General features: G+C 39.0%; 1 protein-coding gene across 4 annotated transcripts in view; it reads right to left on the reverse strand.

Moving 5' to 3' along the window:
• The window catches only part of MAST2 (microtubule associated serine/threonine kinase 2), a 175,118-nt gene that overhangs the window by 65,786 nt on the left and 86,373 nt on the right, over positions 1-22,959 (reverse strand). For all 4 annotated transcript variants that reach the window (XM_014939194.1, XM_014939193.1, XM_014939192.1 and 1 more), the window contains one exon: positions 4,576-4,667. In XM_014939194.1, the coding sequence (XP_014794680.1) occupies positions 4,576-4,667 (92 nt within the window). The remainder of the gene's footprint in view (positions 1-4,575; positions 4,668-22,959) is intronic.

Genomic DNA, 22,959 nt, shown 5'->3' on the forward strand with positions numbered 1-22,959 from the left:
TTATGTAGATGATAGAATCATAGAATGGTTAGAGTTGGAAGAGACCTTAAAGATCATCGAGTTCCAATGCCCTGCCACGGGCATGGACACCTCCACTAGACCAGGTTGCTCAAAGGCCTATCCAGCCTGATCTTCGCTAACAAAGCAAGGAAGGCTACCAATTTAGGTGTGAAACTCGGTCTTTGCCTTCCCATTTTTCAAGCTTTACTGCCAAAAAGCCCTCCTGTGTCAGGATGAGCTTTTTGAACAAAAAAGCCCATTGCCCGATGCTGTTATAAACAAGCAATGAACTGTCATTGCCATTTTATATCTTCATCAATCTTTTGTAAACTTCCCACATTATGATCAAAATACAATTTCAGAATAACTAAGAAAATTAGGTAATGACAGTATTTAAATTTTGAAATTAAGTATGTGGGTGATTGAACTCTTGTGAGCCTGCACAACCTGATACAGAGACACTACTAATTTTTAAGGAACTACTTTTTCAGATTTATATGGCATATTTCCTTCCAGACACTGGAATTTTAATTAGATCCCCTGTGAAGTGCTTCTAGTTTTAAAATGAAAAGCAATTAGTTTTTCTACTCAATTCAAGTCTGGGTGAAGTTTTTAAAACAACAACAGGGAGAAGGGGAATTACTACTTTCCCTAAAATTTCCCCATACTGCTGCATCTGCTCTATTTGAAGGAATTTTAATAAGAGCAGCCTCAGTGCAATGCTCTCATTCACCAAGGCTGATCGAAACCCTATTTATTGTTTTAGCAAAGGTAAATTCCCCTGTTGTTCGAGGGTTATAGTTGGCTACTACTGAACCTGAAACAACTCTGTCTCAAGGGAGGCTGTTACACAGGATGATTACTCATTAGGTAAATCAACACAGTTGCATGGGCGTTAATAATTCAGGCCTGAACCTTTACATTTTCTGGACACAGGAAGAAGGATGCAGCCAAAGCATTTGTACATCCACTGCCCTTGAAGTACAAAATCGGACCTTAAGTGCAAAATATAGGTGCAAGTCCCAGCTACCATCTACAGACATGACAGTCATCAGAGTCCAAAACCTCACACTAGAACCACTTTGTAAAACCTGTTTCTGAGATTTGTAAAAATAAATAAATACAAAGGACAAAATCGTTGTGGTCTTCTACGTAGGGTATACTAACATTATGTGCTGAATATTAACACAAGCAGCTAAGGATTCCTAGAACCATTTTGCAAAACCTGCTTCCGAGATTTATAAAAACAAATAAATACAAAGACAAAATCGTTGTGGTCTTCTACATAGGGTATACTAACATTATTTGCTGAATATTAACACAAGCAGCTAAGGATTTTATTGCATACTACAGAATAAACTTCCTTCCAGCACACAGGAATCTTAAAATGACCAAAAAAGCTTGAGCATCCTGTCTCATATATAGTTCTCATATCAGCCGAGGATCACACACATGAAATGTTGATGAACTGCACCTCTGATAACCAGGGCAGGACGCAGAGCAGTATGCTACATCCTCTGCCCACTCTAAAAATAATAAATAAACAGAGGCGTTAGTAATAGCCATTTTTCTGTCAGAGGGTGGAACTGAACTTGCAGCGAAAGTGCAGAATAATTTAATTTAGTACCGCAGTGCTGCCTGCGAGCAGCTCCCTCCACGTGCCATTATAGATGGGAGCAGGACAAAGGTCCCACCAGTGACAAGTGTCTCCACTGGAAGCCAGCGAACAACCTGGCTACCGTACAGCTGTGGAAAGTAAATTCTAAAATAGCCTGAACTTCAGTCATCCAGCTGCAAGAACCTATCTCTTTCCTACGGAATTATAAAGGTGATGGTTTTGCTTCTTTGATCGGTTTTAAGATTTTCACTTTAAAATATAACCTAATGGTAACTTGGTAATCAACCTCATGATGGGTACTCCGTAACAGGTGTACTGTGCACAGCTTCTCTGCAATTTTCAGATTTAAAAAAAAAAACAGATTCAAACAAATACAAAAAAATGTAGGGAACGTACTTGTATACCTTTTTTCCCCTCAGATTTTGAAAGAAAAATAATTTAGAATAAAAAGAGGATTTTCAAACCTGTACTCCTAAAACTGGTCACTTCAATACAAGTCTGGGCAACCAGACAAGCAGAGTGACCTTCCCTGAAGTTAACCAGCTATAGTTCTTTACACCAAGGTCCCAGCTCATTTTGGAAAACGTTATTTCATACAGTTTGAAAACTGAATTAGCACACTTCAAATCCATTAAGCGTTCTTGAATCAGAAGCAATTTCATGGCAGAGTTTGGATCTACTTCCATTGCAAATGTTGAGATCTCTTAAGTACTACTTTCCCTCTAAATTTTCTAGGATATGAAATTGCCTGGCATCTTATCTGGACGCTGTTTCAGATAATAAGTGTATCTGTCTGGATCAGTGCTCGTGAGGAGGCAGGTTTGCCTGGTGGACAGTCAACTGGACTATATCACACCCACTGACTTTTACATTACGCCCTGAAGAATAGCTCCTGAGGCTAGTGCTATACAGGACTCGGATTTAGAGTGGTTTCTGAACAGAAACATTTTAGAAAGCCTCTCTGATTTCTCTGCATGCTTGCTTTGATTCATAAGAGAGGTCCAGAAGGGCATGTTCAAGACAAAAGAGGCCAGGGAGAGGCTCCAGCATTTCTTGGTAACTTATCAGTGTATGTGCCTGAACAAACAGATTGATAGATTCTGTTCAAATACTAAACAAATATCACAGCCTGTTTTCAAATTCACATCTCATGTATGATATTTCTTGAGAAAATATTTGTGACTCTACTCCAAATTTCATCTACTTTTGTCTCCTGAATAAATTATTTTTCCCAGGGAAGACTCCTAAATATAGTACTGGTAGAGAACTCAAATTACAAGTAATTTATCTTCCTGTGCTCTACTGGCTATTCTTGGAGGTCACAAAGGATATCATAGAATCATATGGGATTGGAAGGGACCTCTGGAGATCACCGAGTCTAACCCCCCCAATGCCAGAGCAGGTCTACCTATACTAGGTTGCACAGGAACTTGTCCTTTGAATGTTTCCAAAGAAGGAGACTCCACCACCTCCCTGGGCAGCCTGTTCCAGTGTTCCACCACTCTCACAGTAAAGAAGTTCCTCCTCACGTTTAGGTGGAACTTCTTATACTCAAGTTCGTTCCCATTTCCTCTTGTCTGTCACTGGGCACCACTGAAAAAAGACCAGCCCCGTCCTCCTGACACCCTCCCTTTAAGTATTTGTAAGCATTGATTAGATCCCCTCTAAGTCTTCTCTTCTCAAGACTAAAAAGACCCAAGTCCCTTATTATGGGCCATTTTAATAAAACAATCTCATTAAAAACTTCCCAGCCTTCTATGACTGGGCTTTATAGCATCACAAGCAAGTATGATCAAGTTTTAAGGAAACTTAGAGTGGTTAAGGATTTCATGGGCATGCCTGAACAATAAGTTTGGTCTTCTTTCTCCTTTCAACAGGCTGGGTATCACCTCTTGAGATGCAATGCTCTGCAAACAGAAGCAGATGTCTCCTTATAGCTGAGCTACTATCAATTTGCTGTTCTTTCTCAGCATATCCTTAGTTTCAGTCTCCAGAAAGTATTTACAGAACATACTGCCATGTAGGAGGAGAAAAGTCTGATTATAATGAAAACAACTGTTACTTGTCTTACACGCAACATTGATGTGCTTCCAGACAGGCTCCACTGTGGATGATGCATCACAAATGTTCAAGGCTGTTTCATGCTACTGACTGGTGCCCGTTAGGGCATACCTGAAGCCCAACCTTCTTCCCTGGCATTTTGAAATACCGAAAACAATGCAGTCACACATCACCTACCTCCCTCAGCAACAAAAACATCAAGGGAACATGCTGTTCAGGCAAGCTGTTGAATCTGCATGCGTGACCCTTCTGAAAATCTGTAGTTACTGTAGGCTGAACAATCATTCTTTCTTTTTCTACAGAAAGAACATCTCCACGCACTTCACCTCGATGACTAACAAGCAGTTGCCCATTTGCTCTGAAATGAGCATTTCCCGGTTGCTGCCATGGTAAAACTGGTAGTAATGTTAAAAAAAGAAAAGAATCCTAGAGATCTGGAGAGACCATAAGATGGCACACTGCACAGCTGACGGGCTGCCGGAGGCATAGAGAAACAAGCAGGATGTTTCTTCTCATGAGAACTGCAGTTAAATCACTGGCACAAATTAACCATGCTAGGAGACCCAAGACAGGATATTTACTTTAATGTATTTATTTTATTTTACTTCATTCTCCATTTCAGGTTCTTTTGCAGCGCGTAAGAGGATTGAATTCCCCAGAAAGAGTGGAGGATAGATATGGTAGTGAATTAGAAAGTGCAGAACGGATGAGGACATAAAACATTTATTTTGATACAATAAAGACCCTCTTACAAGTTAGAAAAGGTGAAAAACTATAGTCAGATTAAGTTTCAAAGAGCATATTTTGATGCAGAGTATCAGTATGTTCAAACTCACTACAATGAACGCTGACATTTTCCCTAATGATTCCCAGACAAAGCAGTCCTAGGGAGTTACCTGCGTGTCCATGAAGAGGGGAATGTGGTCGCGGGAGAGTTGGAGATGTGCTGGATGTTACGATCAAACTCTTTCTGTTGCTTGTCCGACAGCTGAAAGAAGGAAAGATAAACGATAAGGCATGGTCAGATGAACAAAAGCACCTTGAAGGCAGGTCCTGCAGTATGTCTTTCAGCTAAGGAGGAATCTCTCAGTGCTTAGGTCAGTATTTCCTCACGCTCTCAGTCTCGGTGACCCTGCAAAGAAGCCATCATGAAGGGCCGAAAGGTTCTTTGTCAGCAAGGAGTGTTTTAATAAGCTGGAAGCAATGTCAAAACTGTATCTCATGCCACACAGGCCACTACAGACAGCTGAGATGTACAAAATATGTGTAACTCGTGCTTCACAAATCACACAAAAAGCAGAAAACTTTAAAACACCCCAGAACGCTGCAGGTACTCTTACCAACATCCAACCTAGCAAATAAATCTGTTACAATTATTGGCTATTACTATAAGAAACTAGAGTATATATTCCTTAGGGCAGAGTTAAAACATGAAGCAAAGTGTTAGCACAATTCGGCAGATGAGCAGGATTAATAATAAAACTTAAAATCTGAGATGCAAGAATCTCTGTGAACACGTGTGGCAACACCCATAGAAATCTCTGCAAAGCAATTTTCAGACAAGCCTTTGCCGAATCAACTCCACGCACTGCCACGGCTTTATTCCAGCAAAAAAAAAAAGTGACATTTATGCATGAGGCAGTTCAGGATTATTTTTCTCCCCTCTGGAGTTACAGAACTAAGTCAAATGAAGAGAACGATGTGTTCCTCCATTTGCTTCCTGGCCTGTGATTCCTCGTAGCAAACATTTAGCCCTAAAGATGATTAAAGTAATTGTAATAGGCAGGGGAAACATTCTTAAATCATGGGAGCTGAGACCAAGAGCAACTAGATATTGAAACCTCTTTCTGATCACCACTTTTCCTGTTGTTTAAACAGAATTAACCGTCCGAGTTTCCAGCAAATTCTCACAACCCACAAAGTATTAAAGCTACGTACATTCATCCATTGTACCTCTATAACTTGCTTTCTAGATGGCAGAAGCATTTCTGCTTACTTCAGCAGTTCTCAAAACAGGTCACAAAAATCATATTGTTCTTGATAAGGACTGGGAGATTAGACAAGAGCAAGGAAGGCTGAGAAGAGGCTGAAGGAGGGGCTCGCTGGCCCAGCTCTGGAGGTTCCCCGTGAAGCTCCAGGTTGGGTTATCACAAGCCCATGCAAAGCCTCTTGGCTTACAGAGCTCCAAATGCTGACATCTTCCTCTGTCCTTCCTGCGCTGGCCAACCTTCTGGAGCTGCCCAACAATAAACAAGCTCGGACTGCCAACAACTACACTCTAATGTAAAACTGTTTTGCTGCCACAGAATACGGTGCATTATTATTTGTAAGCTTTTTTTTTTATTGCTGTTCTATAGGAAACTAGAGAACTCAATGCAGAATAAAAATACAACTGCACTGCCAACCATAATAAACAGTAATAAAGTTGAAGCACCATTAACTGCTATTCAGGCTCTTTAGTGTACTTAAAGCATTCCTCAAAATTATCCAACTGATTCCATACAATCTCCATTTACATTCATGTATTATTCAACAACAGTCCATCCAAAAACTGATTGCCATTGTGTGCGTCGTATGGAAAAACTAACAGCCTGATTTTAAGAAGCTCAAAATCTCAGTTCATGGTTTTTTTAATATATTTTCAGTCACTCTATTCCAGTAATGGTTGAAAAAAACCCAGAATACTCAATTCCGACATTAATACCAGATAAACATTGTGTTTATAGTACTAGAAAATCATTCTCACAACACAGAAGTCCCGAGTATTCTAATATAATATAAATTACTACGTAAGAAATAAAAAAATACTGGCTATGTTAATACAAATTACAATGTAAGAACTTAAGATCTTGCTCAGTATTAAATGTTAGCATAATGAGAAAAGAGAGCTCCATCCTCTATGGTCATACCCCTTTGCTAAAAAGAGTTCCTCAAATACAATTTACCACAGCGAACTCTGGAGCTGGCTATGGAAACTTCGTATATTTAAATCACAGCATAAAGAGGAACATGAACTGTCCCAAACTCAGAGCTTTTTAACTGCTTGCCTGCATTTGCCAAATTGAACTGAGTTTTATAAGTCCATTTTCTCTGCGGTAGTTGCAAAGATAAGGCACCAAAAGAGAAAGGGTTAAGTGCAAGCACAGCTGAGACCCATTAAAACAGGTCAGGTTTACACAAACGTACCCAGAGGAGGGAATGGCTTGGAGTGAAAGCCTAGCCTCAAGTTAGGAATAAAACAAATTATTCTCTTTACACCCCCAACATTGGATAACTTTCAGTTCCCCTGGATCTCTCTAACCTGGGAAAGGGGAACATCACTTTGGCCCATTTAGCCTTTTCTACGAACCATGTGTGTTGGCAGTAAGACAAAGCCTGAACACAGAACTTAAACCCAGAATTTCTATTTTCTTGAATCTATGTTATACAATGAGAAAAATACACAAACAAATACAATCATACTCTCTACTGGCTGAAGATAGCTCTCTGGAGACTGACACAAAACTTTAAACAGATCTTGGAATCCCAGAGAAACTACAGAACCAGAGTAAGCCCCACTGGTCATAAAAATAAAATAAAAAAAAGGGGGAAGGGAGGAGGTAACATGAAGACTTCAGTTGGGAGACCTCCCCCAAGAAGTCACTACAATAGCGTTTGAGTACATCCTAAGGAAGAACAGCTAAATATGAAAGAAGCAAAGCTGGCCTTAACCAGGGCTTCGTGCCAAAGAAATTCAAACTAGTCAATTTAAGTGTTGGCAGAAACAGTTCAAATGAAGAAAAAATGATTTCCTGGAAGACGCACTTCAGCCAGACAGGCGGTACTGGGCTCAATACTGAGCTACAAGGCCAATGATAATGAGGAGATTATATTATTAATCCTTTAAATTGCATTAATCAATGTTTATTACTGTTCACAAATTCTCCAAACAATACTCTATGTTTCCTTGCCCTAAAAATAATTCAATCTACATAAGAAAACAGGAGAACAAGGAGAAAGTGGAAAGAGAAAAGGCCACCTATATATCTCTGAGTATTTTAACTAGAAAAAAAATAAAGTTCTTAACTGGTCCAGAGAGATTCCAAGCATTATTATTTGTTTATAAGCCAAAGCTTTGCTATTTTCATTAAGTGCAAGGTGAGCCTGACCCTGACCCTCCTTTTCCTCTCACAATTTGTTATGAGTCTTGTTAACCCTTTTCTTCTCAGATCCCACTTCATCATTCCAAAGAACAACACCCCCCCTCCAGGTCCTCCAGTTTAGGCAAAAATATGATCTTAAAAGTGCAGAGTTGTAGGGTCCGAGCTCCAGCCATCGGAACGCTTTGGAGGGCTGTCAACGTGAAGACACCCCTCCTGCCACCCCCTGCCCCCAAGCCTACAAATCTGTGAGAGGACGAGAGCAGCTTGATTTAATTCTGAACACACACACACACACACACACAGCAAAACGAATAGCGTATATCAAAATATTTGAAACAATGCCTTTGCCATCGCTACGGAAATTGTGCTTCTACTATTTCTAGAGTTAACTTCTCTGCCCGCAGTAAAAATAACATGTGTTACGTGTACCGAAGCGTTCCCAGCGCGTTCTTGAAACCGAACACTGCGGGACATCGGACGTGGGTCTGGTAACTGGACACTGGTTTTGGACCCACTGAAATGTGCTCTGGAGCCAGCACCCTTGGCCGGCCTTATTTCTGAGGACACTTGGTAGTGTACCTGCGAGCTGCTCGCAGCCCGGGTGCTCCTCAACTGCACCCTTAACCAACCACCTCCCACGCACCCTTGATCACAACTTGATGACCAGCCTCTGGACCATCGAGGACAACGAGCACCATTGGTACACCTTGTTTCATATGTATTTTCAGCCTCAAAAAGAAATCAATGTTTCAGTTTCGGCATAAGTCAATATTTGATTCTTTATTTTTGCAGTTTACTCAAGGGACATCCCTAACGCACCGAGCAAAACTGATTATCATCTGTGATGCATTCACGTAACGAGAGCAGGGGCCACCAACAAACAATTCTAAAATAAATAACCAACACCACTCCCAAGTAATTTCATAGCGCTGCTGGTTATTAGAAATGAATAATGATAAGGAAGTTTCTCAAAATCTATCTAAATTTATAGGCCCTGAAAAATTTCTTATAGTTGAAGCTGCTGAATATGCAAGTAAACCAGATTAGCACCGATTGCACATCTCCCCGTAGACTAAGAGAAATCAACTTGATGTAAAAAGATGTACAGAAAAAGTATAGCTTAAATCACATTTTGGTTAGTAATCATTAATGCATTTTATTCATATTAGTGATAACTGGAGTTTTAGTTTTGTAAACCACCTCAGGTTGTCAGAGCACCAGATTAACTCTTGCATTAATCAATAACTCCTTTCAAAATAACGTTTCAGAAGTCCAGCATCAGACTTGTTCCAGGTTTGACATTTAATTCAGTGAGCCCAAATCCCTACAAAATGGGATCCAAAATCCAGAGCGATCATACCTACAAAGGCTATCAATCAGTAGTTACAGATTTTCCTAAAATACACTATCACCTAACGAAATTTAACTACATTCTCCTCTGATGTTACAGGAGTTTGGTTTCAGTTGATTTGCTTTACAAAGAGTTCTTTATAAGAAACAGACATTTTGGAAATGAAAATAAGTATTTAAAATTTTTATTCACAATGGCAGAAAATTTACAAAATCCAAAAATCTGCATGTCAATGAATGAACCAGCTGCGCAGCAATGTTAACTAGATGTGGAAGTTATTGTCTTAATTATAGTAATTCAAAGATGGAAGCAATTTTGTAAGCTTTAGCACTACCAACAACAGGGATAATTAGTTCTCTAAAATAGATAAGAATAAGTAAGCATCTGGTTCAACTGATTATTTTTTTTTCCGTGTTCAAGAATAGTTTAAAAGTTATTCATCCTAGAATAACTGGGGGAAAAAAAAGTGTTATTATTCATGGTGTAGGTTTGGTGGTTTGCACAGTCCTATAATAAACGCTTCTTTTAAAGAAACACAGTGGCGCTCACTTAAGACTTGAAGGATGGAAGCAGGAGTCCAACAAGCAACTTTTTAAAGATCACAGACAGATTCTCCATCACAACAGACACGGAACCGTCCTCCTCCCAGTGTCACCCAGGAAAACAGCATATGTTTCCTGTCATTGAGTCCTGTGAGTAGGGAAACATCCTTAATTTGGACCCCTTCCCAGTTACCTTGTCCAGGCCAAACAACTGGGGATTCCTTCTCCAGCACACCTCTAGACTGTCCTTCCCTGCCATCCAGCCAGGTAAAACCCTCAGCTACTTCAACCTCCTCATCTCTAATCTTCACAAATGCAGCCTTTTGTGAAGATGGTGAAGAAGTCCATTTATAGCAATCCAAAGTGCTACGACAGAACTAATTTTTCTAGTTCAAAGCCTCTCCTTATTGCTCCAGTCTTTGGATGTTACTCGTGCCACTTTTGACAACCTAACCTTGCACCACAAATTTTTCATGGGGTTTTTTGGAGGAGGAGTTCCCCTCAAAACACAACTACAGAAACAGATACAAGTTGTACAACAGGCCAGGCTCTTCTTTAATTTGCATTACCCATTGTTTTCAAGCTCATAAGAGGAAATTAACTGGACTAATAAGCACTTTTTTATATCTGGTAAATTTCCTCCAAGTTTTTCAGTTTCCTGTAGGTGATCATTGTCCCAGACTCCACTCTGTGTTCAAGGGTGTTCAATGTCAGATGAAAAGCTTTATCTTTCTCCCTCATTTTTTTTTTTTAGCATCTATTTCATATTAATCCAGATTGGTGCAATGGATGAACTGCTTCGGAGGAAGAAATTTTGCACAGTCGTCTATGAGGCACAAGAAAATCTTCTTGGAAAGTGGTCACCACTTTGCCATGAAACCAAAGAAAAGTCCTGCCATCCTGCTTGTATGGCTGAAGCTTTTCCCTTTTGTATTTGAGGGGTGTGTTCCCATGCCTCATGCTGGTACCAGTAAATTAGAGTCAGTGAGTGGGTAAATGTGGAAAGATGTGAATTCTGTGAGACAAGGAGCACGGAGACAAAAGATCAAGTCAACTTGCGAAGTGTGGGCTGCTCTTCTGTACAGATATCCAAAGAGAGCACGGGGAAAAAAACATGAAGAACGTCTCTTTTCATAATGCCACACATTTCAGCATGCTAACGAACACATTAACTGGAGTGACCAGGGCACTGAGCAATGCAAGACTTACAAAGCATGCAGTTAATTGGATGTAGACTGGTTCTTTTGTTTTCAGGAAAATTAACACCTTAGTATTTAGGAATTAACTTGCATGAAAGACCATTTTGCTTTCATCTAGAAGAAGCTAAATGTTAGATATACCTTTCCATTTCTTCATTTAGAGCTCAAATTCAAGAAGCAGCATCACCTTGAGTTAAGAAATTACAAAAGAAAAGGCTGAAACTGTCATAATTCATGCCTAATTTGCCTAATGTTTGAGGCTGGTGCACACCTGCTTACACCATGCTGTATAGTCCAGACCTTTTGCATTATTAACAACATAGAAACAACTCTGCAAAGCCAAACAAAATGAAATGTCACAACAAATTACAATGACTGGTACAGCCATTCTCAGCTAAATCAAGCCACTTTATTCTGAAATATTCCTCCACTGCAAATACATTCCAAAGCTATTTTCGTTCTTATACGAAAAGAAAAAAAAATAAGAAAAAAGTTTTCTGATTATGGAAGTCACCCCAGAATAAATATAGACGTTATTTAATGGGAGAAAATACACACCAACCTTCTCAAGCATTACTATCTCCTCCTTCACTTGTGTTCTGCATTACACTGCCATGAAGTTACATCACAAAGTGTGAAAGGATGATTTAATGAAAACTAAGCATAACTGCACACTTTCATTTCCCATTTCCTCCAACTCTATTATTAAATGGTTCATGTAGCATAACTGCTTTTTAAATAAGTCTCTGCTCGGCAATTCTAATGGAATATAGTTTATAACATTTTTTTTTCTTCAGAAAATTCAAGCAAACGAATTCAAGAATGAAATGACAAAGTGATTTTATATCGTTTCAAATCTTTTCACCATGTAGCTTATACTGATATACAGGTGTGGAATATAAAAAACCCATTCTAAACACACTCCCCAAAGATGCATCCAGAAAACAAAGCATACAAACTGAAAATGGAAAGAAGCAGTTTTCCAAGATTCAAAAGTGAGGAGGTTTAATATAACTCTTGCATAAAAACAAAAAGAAAAGTCACTTAGTTGCTATGTAGCACACAATGTGAACAGTTCATTTCGTTTCAGAGCATTTTGTTAGTTTAAGTATCAAAAAATGGTACAAATTAGCTCTTTAACAGCTAATTGCAGTTTCAAACCTCAGTGTGAGGATAAATTACTTATCTAATTTAAAAGCTATTCTAACAATACATTATTTTGGAGATCATCTGCAAATCAGACAGTGTCAATGGAGTTGCTTTTTCTCCACAGAGCACAGATTTTCACATGGTTGTACAGTAGAGCAATAACCAGGGTGGAAGCATTATGAATGTAAATGGGACTAAGATGTAATAGGACTAAATTATACGCCAGATTTTAAAAACACATATTCTGAAGGTTAGACAAACAAAACCAATACACATGGGCAATAGAGACTACACTTTTCCTATGTCAAATACCCAAATCAAAAGGTAATATTTTCCCTGAAAAAAAAATAAAAATCATCCAGGGTTTATTTTCTAGTGATGATTTGTAGCCAAAAACCTTTCAATAGACTATAGAGAAGCTCATAAAAGATGATGCGCCACTGATACCTTTCTAACTATGCAGATTTTCACAACTTGATAGAAATTGAAAAGCTATTCTTCTAGTTCACACAAATTATCAGGTTTGACGTGATCACTGCCAGACAGGGCAAATGCCAGTGCTGACACTACTCTAAGGAAACCCTAGTACAGACAGAGCATGGGAAATGAAAAGGAAAAAAAATATAGATATCTATATATCTGCCTGTAAATGGTGCTTACCCTCCAAAAAAAGAGAATGTAAAAATACTTGTGGTTCAGCAGACCACGAGCTGTAGATGGAAGGCAATTCCAAGGAAGACAACATCAACTTTCCTAAGAACCAGCATATTGAGCTTGCAAGCACTTTCTGATCCATTAGAGTACAAAAAAGCCTGAAGAGGTTGTCCATGGCATCTTATCTGGACAAACATGCCAGAAGAGCAGACACCAGGGAGACTATATTGTTAGGCAAGAAATCCAGTCCCCAAGTCCTCATCTACAACCAATTCCTCCCCATTTCAGGTAGCTTTAGGTAAAATCACCATCCCTCAATTTTCAGTTCTACACGGCTTTTGACAGAAAGGCTTTCCAGATATTTTGGATTTGTCTCAGAAGCTAAAGGGACCAAAATATCTGACTTTAAAAAAAAAAAACCCACCAAGATAAGCTGCAACATATTATCATGCTTTGTTACCGCTGGTACATTGACCCCCTCATCCCTCCTACATTTCTGACCCACACATCACTCCAGGTATGGCCTGTTATGAGAACCATGTTCTTTTACTGTACTGGGACTGCAGCTCTCCCTTTTTGAATTTTGCAGAGCTTCTTTCTATATAAAAAAATATATTTATTGAATAGGTAAATAATTCACAAGTTCATCCCCTATAGCAAAGAATAGTAGATAATGAAGTAGACCCAAAAAATCAAAGTCTCTGTCTCAATCTGCCTGACTTACAATGATACTTTAAATTTATACTTTTGCTTCTAAACTAAAAAGTGAAAGTGCACTTTGTATTTTCATCATAGAAGACCCTCCCCTTTCTAAAGCAATAATGTTCCCCAATGCTTAGCAGCTTCTTACAAACAAAAAAAAAAAAATCCAACCCAAATGAGTATCAACTTAGCAACATTTCTTGGAAAGGACAAGTTACTTCTAAAGACAGTCCAATGAAGAAAGGTTCATTTTTTCAAGAGGGGCAAAAGCACTTTCCTGTGAAAATAATAAAATGTGTAGGTGTGCACACACAGACAAACATTCAGTTTCCAAGGGCCTTCAAACAGAAGCACTGAAAACAATTTGCACACACAAAGATGGGAGAAAAATCCTCAAAAATATCTCTAAAAATACAAACAATGCCTGAGGCTGCTCAGGTAGGCTGATAATAGTCCAAAGAACATATCAGGAAAATATTCAACCTTACAAAAGTGTAATCTCAGCAAGTAAGCTGCAAAACTTTTGACATTTGTTCAGGACTAAGCTGTCTTAGAAAAGAAGGTGCCCTGCTTTGCCCCTATGGGCTCAGGAGGGGCTGGGCAGAGCTGCTCCCACCAAACCCAGAAAAAGGGAAGCTGCAGATGCTGCTGCAATCCAAACCAGGCATCCAGAGAGAACACAGATTGCCCAGTTTGTTCCTTTCAGCTTTGCGGAAAGAAATGCTGCTTGGGACCCTTCTAATCAATACTTCTCTCATTGAACAGTAGAGATGGAAAAAGGATACCTAGATAAGAATTGTCTCTAAATGTCAAAGAAGTTGATAGACAGGAGCTGGAGTTCTGTGGACACAGAAAATGTATAAATTCACGTATAGAGATACACTACACTGTTGAAAATTCAGGTATTTGGTCCTTGCTCCTTTAGGGAGGCAGGTCTGTCCACAAAGCACCCTCTCAGATGAAAACAACAAACTTAAAAGACCTGAAAAGAAGACTTATAAAAATACATTAGCTAACTATACTGCAGTGGTACAGCAGATCAAATAAGCAGCCTACTTTAAAATAATAAGAAAATACACCCACAGAAGGCATTTCAAGTTAATGGGGCAATGAAACCACAGAAGGCAGCCAAAGAGGGGGTGGCCCAGGGTGCAGATCCCACCCTGGCACAAAGAGCAGCCCCCAGATCTCCCAGCAAGGGTGAGCTTCTCAAACAATCAAGCCTGATTACATGGTAAAACTCATTCCTTTGTGTAAAGCTTACTTGCTATCTGAGCCAAATGTTCATTACCCAATTGCTATCAATTTTTCATACAAGGATGGCGATTCCAGTTTAATAACTATACAAACACGTACTACAAATAGATACGCACACATGCAGAGTTCTGAAATTTTAGGAGCTTGAAGCTGAAACAATCATTCACAAAACTAAGCAGAAGGAAAACACAAAGATTAAAAGCCATGAGCTGAGAGTTAAAGCTTGCTGCAGTACATGCCAAAGGGTAAAGCAGTTCTGCCATCACCTAAGAAAATATCCTTGTTTTAAAAGCTATTCTAGTTAAGAAGGTTGAAGATTAAAATCAAAATCAGTTCCACTTAGAGCAAGATGGTGGAGAGCAGTAAGTACAATACATGAATATATCAAAAATAAATGAACAGTAGCTGTGGTGACAAAAAGAAATCATAAACGAAATTTGCAAAAAGAACTAAATCCTAATAAAATCACAGAGCTGTAATTTACACAGCTATTAAAAAACACAGATATTTAATAAATGTACCTCTTGTAACAGAAGGCAAATGAAGGAACCAGTAAAAGCTTTTTGAATGCTTTATGTACTTGTTCATAATTAAAAGAATGAGAAACAGGTAAGTATTATTTTTACAAAAGATGTGTAGTGAACTTCACTCACAAGCACAGGCAAAAATGGCCCAAATTTTCTCTGAGTCACTGTAGAGAAAGATAGGACTGTTATATAAAATTAGTCTATTTCTGTATAAGTAAAAGATTGCTGTAAAATATATTTCTGGGAGCCAGGTATTGTCATATCCCAGCTTTCTCACCGTATCAGTTCTGTTCTACCACAATGTCTGAAACCAGCATGGCCAGCATGAAACCAAATGAAACCCATCACAATTGCAGAACGTACAAGAATGAAGACACAGAGGAAGACAAATGCAAACGCTTACAGAAAGTCAGGTCTTCAAATTCCATAGCAATCATGCTTAATTTAAATTAAGTCTGCTAATTGTAACATACTAATTTACCATGCAATCAAGACTGGAACAAAATTAAAGGACAGGAAAACATACAATATACTGGATATAAGTAATTTCAAATGCCACTGCGGGATTCAAGCTGTTTTCCTTAGAGATCAAAGATTCAGGGGAAGCCTGTTCTCGCATGTGCTTGCAGAACATTTTAATTCACAGAGGCTCATGTCTCTCTGGGTCCCACATCTCTCCTGTAGTACATGCTCACTGGCAGGGTCTTATGATACCCAAAGTAACTCCTTCGGCACCAAATAAAACACATGAAATGACATTTACGTCTTTTATTAATTCTGAAGTAGTTTAAGCGCTGTGCTTAGTACTACATAAAGACAGCAAGCAGTAATGGATATGGGGAGACTAATGCAAGCATCACACCACTATATAAGCATAACATTTACTTGGGTTTTCAATATATGACTGAGCTTTGTCTTCATATAAAATATCACAGTCGAATGCTGACTCCTCAAACTTGGGCATTTTGTAGAAAAGATCATGATTTATTAAGCTTACAGTCCCAAAACATACTGCACAGCATTGCCTCGAACGATAGCCAAGAAAGAATGCTATCAAGTGGCTTGGATTTCACAGCTGGTGATAAGACTCCCCTGTGCAGGACTCATGAGAATTCCCCTCCTGAACCCCAATTCTCTGGGCTCCTCTACCTTCAGCTGATGCAGTACCAATAGCAAGCACACCAGAACAGTCTTAAAAACTAAACTTTTAAGAGGTTTAGAATAAATGATGCGTTTTCAACACTAAAGTGCTTATTATCTTATCTAAAAATCTAGTCTAAAGAGCACTTCGGTATTACCCTGCAGTCTTCAAAATAACAGCAAAACCAAAAAGATGTGGGCTATGGACCAAAAAACTATTCAGGAAGTATCTAATAATTAGCTACAATCAAATAATTTCAAAGGTGTTTTCCTTGATGCTTTGACAAAAAATATGTATACTTTCTTAATATGAGAATGGTGATCAATGAGATAGTGATCAGTGCTAAGTGTTCAGCACCTCACTGAAAACTTAGTTATTTGCCTCCAGGCAAGTGCATGGTGATAGAAGATGACATGCCATACACTGTTTCTCTCAGTTCCTTAAATAAGGTCTGCTTTTTATAAAAAACATTTTGCCTTAAGGTGTGCAGTTCCTAGTTAACATCAGCATTCAGCTGCCTTTAAATAAACGGGAATCCCAAGGGCACCAGAGAACGTGTCTCCTAGTTTGCTCCTCACCACAACCCAGAACCTCTTCAAAGAAGAACAAGGACCTGCAAACGTCAAAGCACAGGTGAAGGTTCCTCAGAACCAGATACATCTACAGGTCCATCTCAGAGCTTTAAGCTGATGGGTGCTCCCGATTTAAAACTCACTTGCCAGAGACAAACAACAGTTGAAATAAGCAGATGCACAGACTTTGTGAGGATTCCAAAACCCAAATGTGTCAACCTCAATTAAACACAAGAATTGCACATTTCCAGGCCAACTGCATGCCAGCATGTAATTTTTCTGTCTCATTTTCCATAGGAGCACTGATCTCAGTGCCCTCTGTGAAGTTCACACTCTTCTTTCTCCTCCTCCCTCTTCTGAAACCAGTCTCTTTCCCCTATATTTTTTTCACTCACTTAAAACATCAGTGTAAAATTATTTTATATTCAGCAGCCTCCTTCATGGGAAGGATCCAAATACATGAAATCGTCAAAGATTTATGTGTTGCTCAGTTTCCTCTCCGCAAAAGTTCTGACTTGAAAAACTGGTTTGTCCTGGGCTACAGCCAAATGTTCATTCAAGAGAGTTTCCATCTGAACAAAGAGCTTTCAAGGCTGAAAACTTCAGTGTTAACCCTGCAGGACACTTTGGGTTTTAGTCTAGCAGGGAAACAGCCAACAGCGTTGAAAAGTAAATTAAAATCTGATTTACCAGACAGAATCCCAAATGGACTAGAAATTACAAACAATCCAGGTGTATTCCCTGAATCATTACACTTAACTTGGATATGAGGAGGACCTTCCTTCCATTCACGGCACATGGGACTCTTTCATAGTATCTAAGTAGGACAAATATCCCATAATGGAGAGTGTACTAGAAGCTCCCCAAAACATTAGTGAGCAAAATGGCCATTGCATTTTCACATAATCCAAAAGACTACTTTCATAAAGAGCTTTTCAGAAGGTAGAATTCCACACCCACCCACCCCCCGCAAAATGTTTTTGTCTTAATGCCATATTGAAATATTAGAAAAAGTAATTTGAATGAAATTTCCTCTCCAATTAGGGGTGTCAGGAGGCCATTTAATATGCTGAGCTGGGTAAAAAATTGGAGCCAAATATTATCAAAAGCATCACATTTCCAGGTCTTTCACATCCTTGCCAACATAAGGGAAACATTTTTTACTTTATGCATTTGAGCAAGGAAATGTGTGGCATGACAGCTGCCACTTTAAAGTTAATTATGGCATAGACTCACATTTTTAAGATTAGCTTTATGTTACCACAAAAAAGTAAGTATTCTGCTAGCGTCAAACTAATTGTTTGTCTTCAAATTGACAATGTATATATGGAGGAGGTGGCATCCTTCTGACACACAGAGCTTTTAATGTCAATCTAAATGAATCAGCATAAAAAAAGACACCGAATACATTTAGAGGGATATGTATGGACTCACTGTCTAACATGGTCCTGTCACGGTAGCTTAAAAGCACAAATACACCAATGCATCAGAAAGCACCATTTACGTGCCTGATAATTTCCCACTCAGTCATTTATATCCCAGTGAAAGGTGGCTTCTCTTAGTGTTTGTGAGTATTTCAATAATGAAGAGCATTTATCTTAGTTACCAAGGAACTGTTTATAATTAAATACAATGATTTGCACAGAATCACTGGGTTTAGAGGTGTCCTGCTACGTTAAGATTGCTTTACACTTTAAGGGTAGTTAATTGTGTGATTTTTACAGATTACTAAATTACTATATCACTGATGGTGTTTCACTGATAGGAAAAGAGAGGAAAGAGAATTACAGTATTGATGGCAATTGCAGACACAAAACCAGCATGTTCTCCCTAATGGAAATCCACCTTTGTGATCCCCCAGAGTTATCTTTCAAGTCACTTCAATACACAGATCTCCCTCATCTTAACGTTGCAAAAAGAAAGTCACTAAACAAAAGTGAAATTATTAAAATCCATAGTCACAGCCTGTTCCACCCAGACAGGATTAAGCTGCTGAAAAACAGAGGGAATGTTAGAAACCACCATTCTAAGTCAATTTTTCAAAACCAACACACACACCCACTTGTACAATTCTACACTCCTGATCATATTATAAAATTGTAAGAGTATATTTAAGACATGCCTAAAGCACAAAGTAAAAAAAGGATTTAAAACCAGAGAGTTTTAATTTAAATACGTCAGAATGATGCTTTATCTTTCCATAATCAAATTTCAATAGGTAATGCCTCAGTACAGCTGATACTAGAATACCAACCCCACATGCCCTTTGAACCAAGGGATTCTCATATTTCTTCTACAGTTTAAAATCATAAATATTTATACAGAACCAGTCTGACAGGTAAATCTGATTTATGTTTATGTCCCTCCTCCCATGACAAACTCTTACGTATTTACAGTTTGCTCTTGACTTTCTCTGTCCTTCCGGGAATATGCTCAAGAAACGATCCAGCCACTTTGGCCGGAGGAGCAGATGGTTCAGTTTTACAGTACCATTAGCTGCAGCAAGAATCCCACCAGCTGCACGAGAGAGCTCATTTCAACATAATGTACCACGGAGAAAGGGCAGTCCTTCCCATTTGCCTCCTAATGTAGGAGAAGCCATATGGGAGTGAAGCCCTTTAGGATGTTTAGTACGTATCAGAAGCCATCATTATAGAGAAACGTGCCATATAGTCAGAATACCACTAGTAACCTACTCTGGTGATGAAAAAAACAAATTAAAAACTAAGGAAAACAAGCTGGAGGAGCCCAGAATTAAGAGCACACAAGCTATCGTAAATACAGTAGGACTGTACATAAGTTTTACAAACAGATCAAAGGAAAACTGTATCAAATATTTGGCATAGCAAAAAATTCTCTGCTGTTAAAAATGCCCAAGATTGCAATGGCACAGAAGAAATTTAAATTGCAAACATAATTTTTAAAAGACAGTTACTAAGCATACGAAGTGAACATTACACTTTGAAAGAGGGCCAATTAAAAAGGAAAAATACTTATTCACTTAACAATATGGTGCTTCATTCCAAGTGCCCAGATGCCAAAACCCTGAGAACTTTAACAGACAGAAACGCCCAGGTCCCTGCGCTAGATGTACAGTGCCCCTGCACTGCAACGCGCTGGATGTACAGTGACTCTTGGGAGCAAAGTTACTACATACGTGTACACACATTTCCAGGACCAATGTCCTGCCAAAAATCACAATATAAGAGTATGTCTTACGAACCAGCCGATTTATCACCATACACATCAGACCAGCCCGACCTACCTACCCATCTCCCCCAAGAGGGTAGGCAAAGAGGTGGCAGGCCGCCAGCGGAGCCCGGCAGAAGGTGATATTCCCAGCAAACTGTCACACGTGCTCAAATATTTCATTTCTAAGGCTGACTGAAGGCTGTGGTTTCCATGCTGCGCGAAATAGGATTTCCACCACATGACCTGGTGCAGCTCCTCTCCGCTATGAATCCTCGCAGAGCTGTCTGATCATTTTGAAATATCTAATACTCATTTATGTGATTAAATCAATAAAAAGTCATCTCTTTTCCATTAAGACGTGCAGCAGAATTACAGATCAATTTCTTTCTTTTTGTACTTCAACTGCTAACAAATAAATGGAATTGTAAATTTTGAGTGGGAGTTTCCTGACAAAACATTGCAACTGAAACCTTGTCAGTATCTTTCAAATTGTCTCTATCCTTGATGTCTAATTTTAAATTCAAGATGGCACACGAATGAGATATTGAAAAATAAAAATATGTTATTTTTGTTAGGCAGAAACACTGCAGGTGTCCATTCTGTATGGAAGTTCATGATTGTTGAGTTTTCACAAAGTGCTACTTTCATGCACGCAGAACACCGCCTAGAACGGAGCGAGCTTTAGAAAAATGAAGTTCTGCAAGCAGGAGGGATAAAGGAGTTGCTCCAGAAGCTGCAGGTATATCACAGGTGATTTTCTTACAAAAGATTGTCCTCCTTCACCAAAGTCCCCCCTGCTTCACCTGCACTAACCCAGCTCCTTCGCTCCTCCCGGCTCTGCCCACCGCACCTTGCTCTCCCAGTGACCCACGGCTCGTTACACCTCGCTGCTTCCACGCTCAACGGCTGGAGGCCAAGAAGCACCTGAAAGCCAAGTCTGATCTCCTTATTCTTTGGAAACGGAGGCACAGGAGAAGAGTTTTCCTCCCTTTCCTCTCCCCAGCCAAGTTCAAGAAAGCCGTAAGGAAACGCTGAGCTTTATCTCTGCCACTTTTGTTCCTCCACCAAACCACTGCTCAATGAATGTGAAAGTTACTGCTGGGAGCAAAGAGATCAACACACAACCCGAATCTCAAGGAGCTCTTTTCCTTTAAAATACAGGCTAAAGCCAACAAAAATTGTATTTGAAAAGAATAACATCTCTAATGCAATTCCTTGCAACTAAGATCTAAATTTATTTATGAAATCTTTCTTCAACACCAGTAAAATTTCTAAAAATCACTGTTACCACAGAGGACAACTTTGACAAAATTCAAACCACAAAATGGAATGATAGCAGGAAATAGAGTGCCCCCTCAATATACTTCTATTTAGAAGCTACAATCCTCTAAAAAAGATGAATTTCATTTCTGATAGCTGAAGATTTTTAGCTGACCCTCAAAATCAAGTCAAAGCTTATATTCTGAGTCTTACATAGATTTTTAACTGTATCAACAAATCAGATTACGAGAAATTACACTACTAGCTGCAACCATTTACTCTTAAACCTGAATATACTGCTTTAGTCGGGATTAAGTACCTACCTGACTCACCGAGTCTATTCCTCCAGTAAGTTTTCAGGCGACATAACGTTAAGCTCCACAGAGCACCTGATGAGCAATAATTAGATAGATATTTCCCAGTCTTTAAGGGACACCACTGTACTGCATCAGATATGATACCGCTTATTAGTTCACACACTTAAATGTGATGTTATCAGAATCCAGAGAGTAGTGTGACTACAAACACTCATCCTATTAACTACATTAACATATTTACATCTCTCAGGAAAAAAAAAAAGGGGGGGGATTAAGAATGACTTAAAATTTAAGGTTATGCAGATCTTTAAAAGAACTAGGTGCTATAAGTCAAAATATCTGCAAGCCCTGCCTAGTGCTGCCTGTATCATCATAATACAGTTTTGCTACTCTGAATACTAAAGCAGCTTGTTCTCAGTAAAGCATCTATCCATCATTTTGTAGAAGCAACCCCCTTATCACATTCACATACTATGAGAAGTAAGGAACAATGCATTTCAATAAATACTTAAAACAGAATGATCATCGAATCTGCACAGTACGATTTTTACAATGAATACAGTTACAAATCATTAAGAAATTAAGAAATCGTATCTAACGTACTAGGAATATGATTTAATCTGTTAAAAAAAAAAAAAGCAAGCAAGCAAGCCAAACAATACTAAAACAAGTAGCTTAGAAAAACATCATAAGAATTACTTGCAAAATCCTTAGATTACCTTTTGGATCGTCTCAACATGCTGGTAGCAGGCAGAGAGAAATTGGACAGCACTGTCCAAAAGGAGTCAGACATGATCTTTAAAAGCTTTCATTGCTGGGAAAATACAGCACAATCAAGCCACTAGCAATAAATAAGGAACTAAATAATACCAGTGACAGAGCCAATGCAAATTCCCTGTAGACCTTGCAAGCTGTTCCATTAATGTGAGACAGGCAGGCAAGCGTACATATTGCTGCTGTTTCCACTGCCTCTGTTTTCTCCCGGCTCCATCCCTGCCTCCCCTCCCGCCCTCCACCTTAGGAGGCAGTGCAAAAGGAGATATTTATTCCCTTCCTAATATATACACTTTAAAACTGGAGTTTGCTGTATACACAGCATACATGCTTTATATAGATCTCTCTGTGTTCCTCCAGCTACAATCAAAAGATTTTCAAGCAAAACCATAACTGGGCTCTGTTTGCAATCCTGAATAACACACGGTTTTTAAGCCACGTCTGCACAGAGAGCACTTATTGCCTAGTTTGTGTTCCTATTTTGAAATGGTGGCCCTTCTG

The sequence above is a fragment of the Calidris pugnax genome, unplaced genomic scaffold, assembly GCF_001431845.1.
Source record: "Calidris pugnax isolate Ruff unplaced genomic scaffold, ASM143184v1 scaffold18, whole genome shotgun sequence".
NCBI lineage: Eukaryota > Metazoa > Chordata > Aves > Charadriiformes > Scolopacidae > Calidris > Calidris pugnax.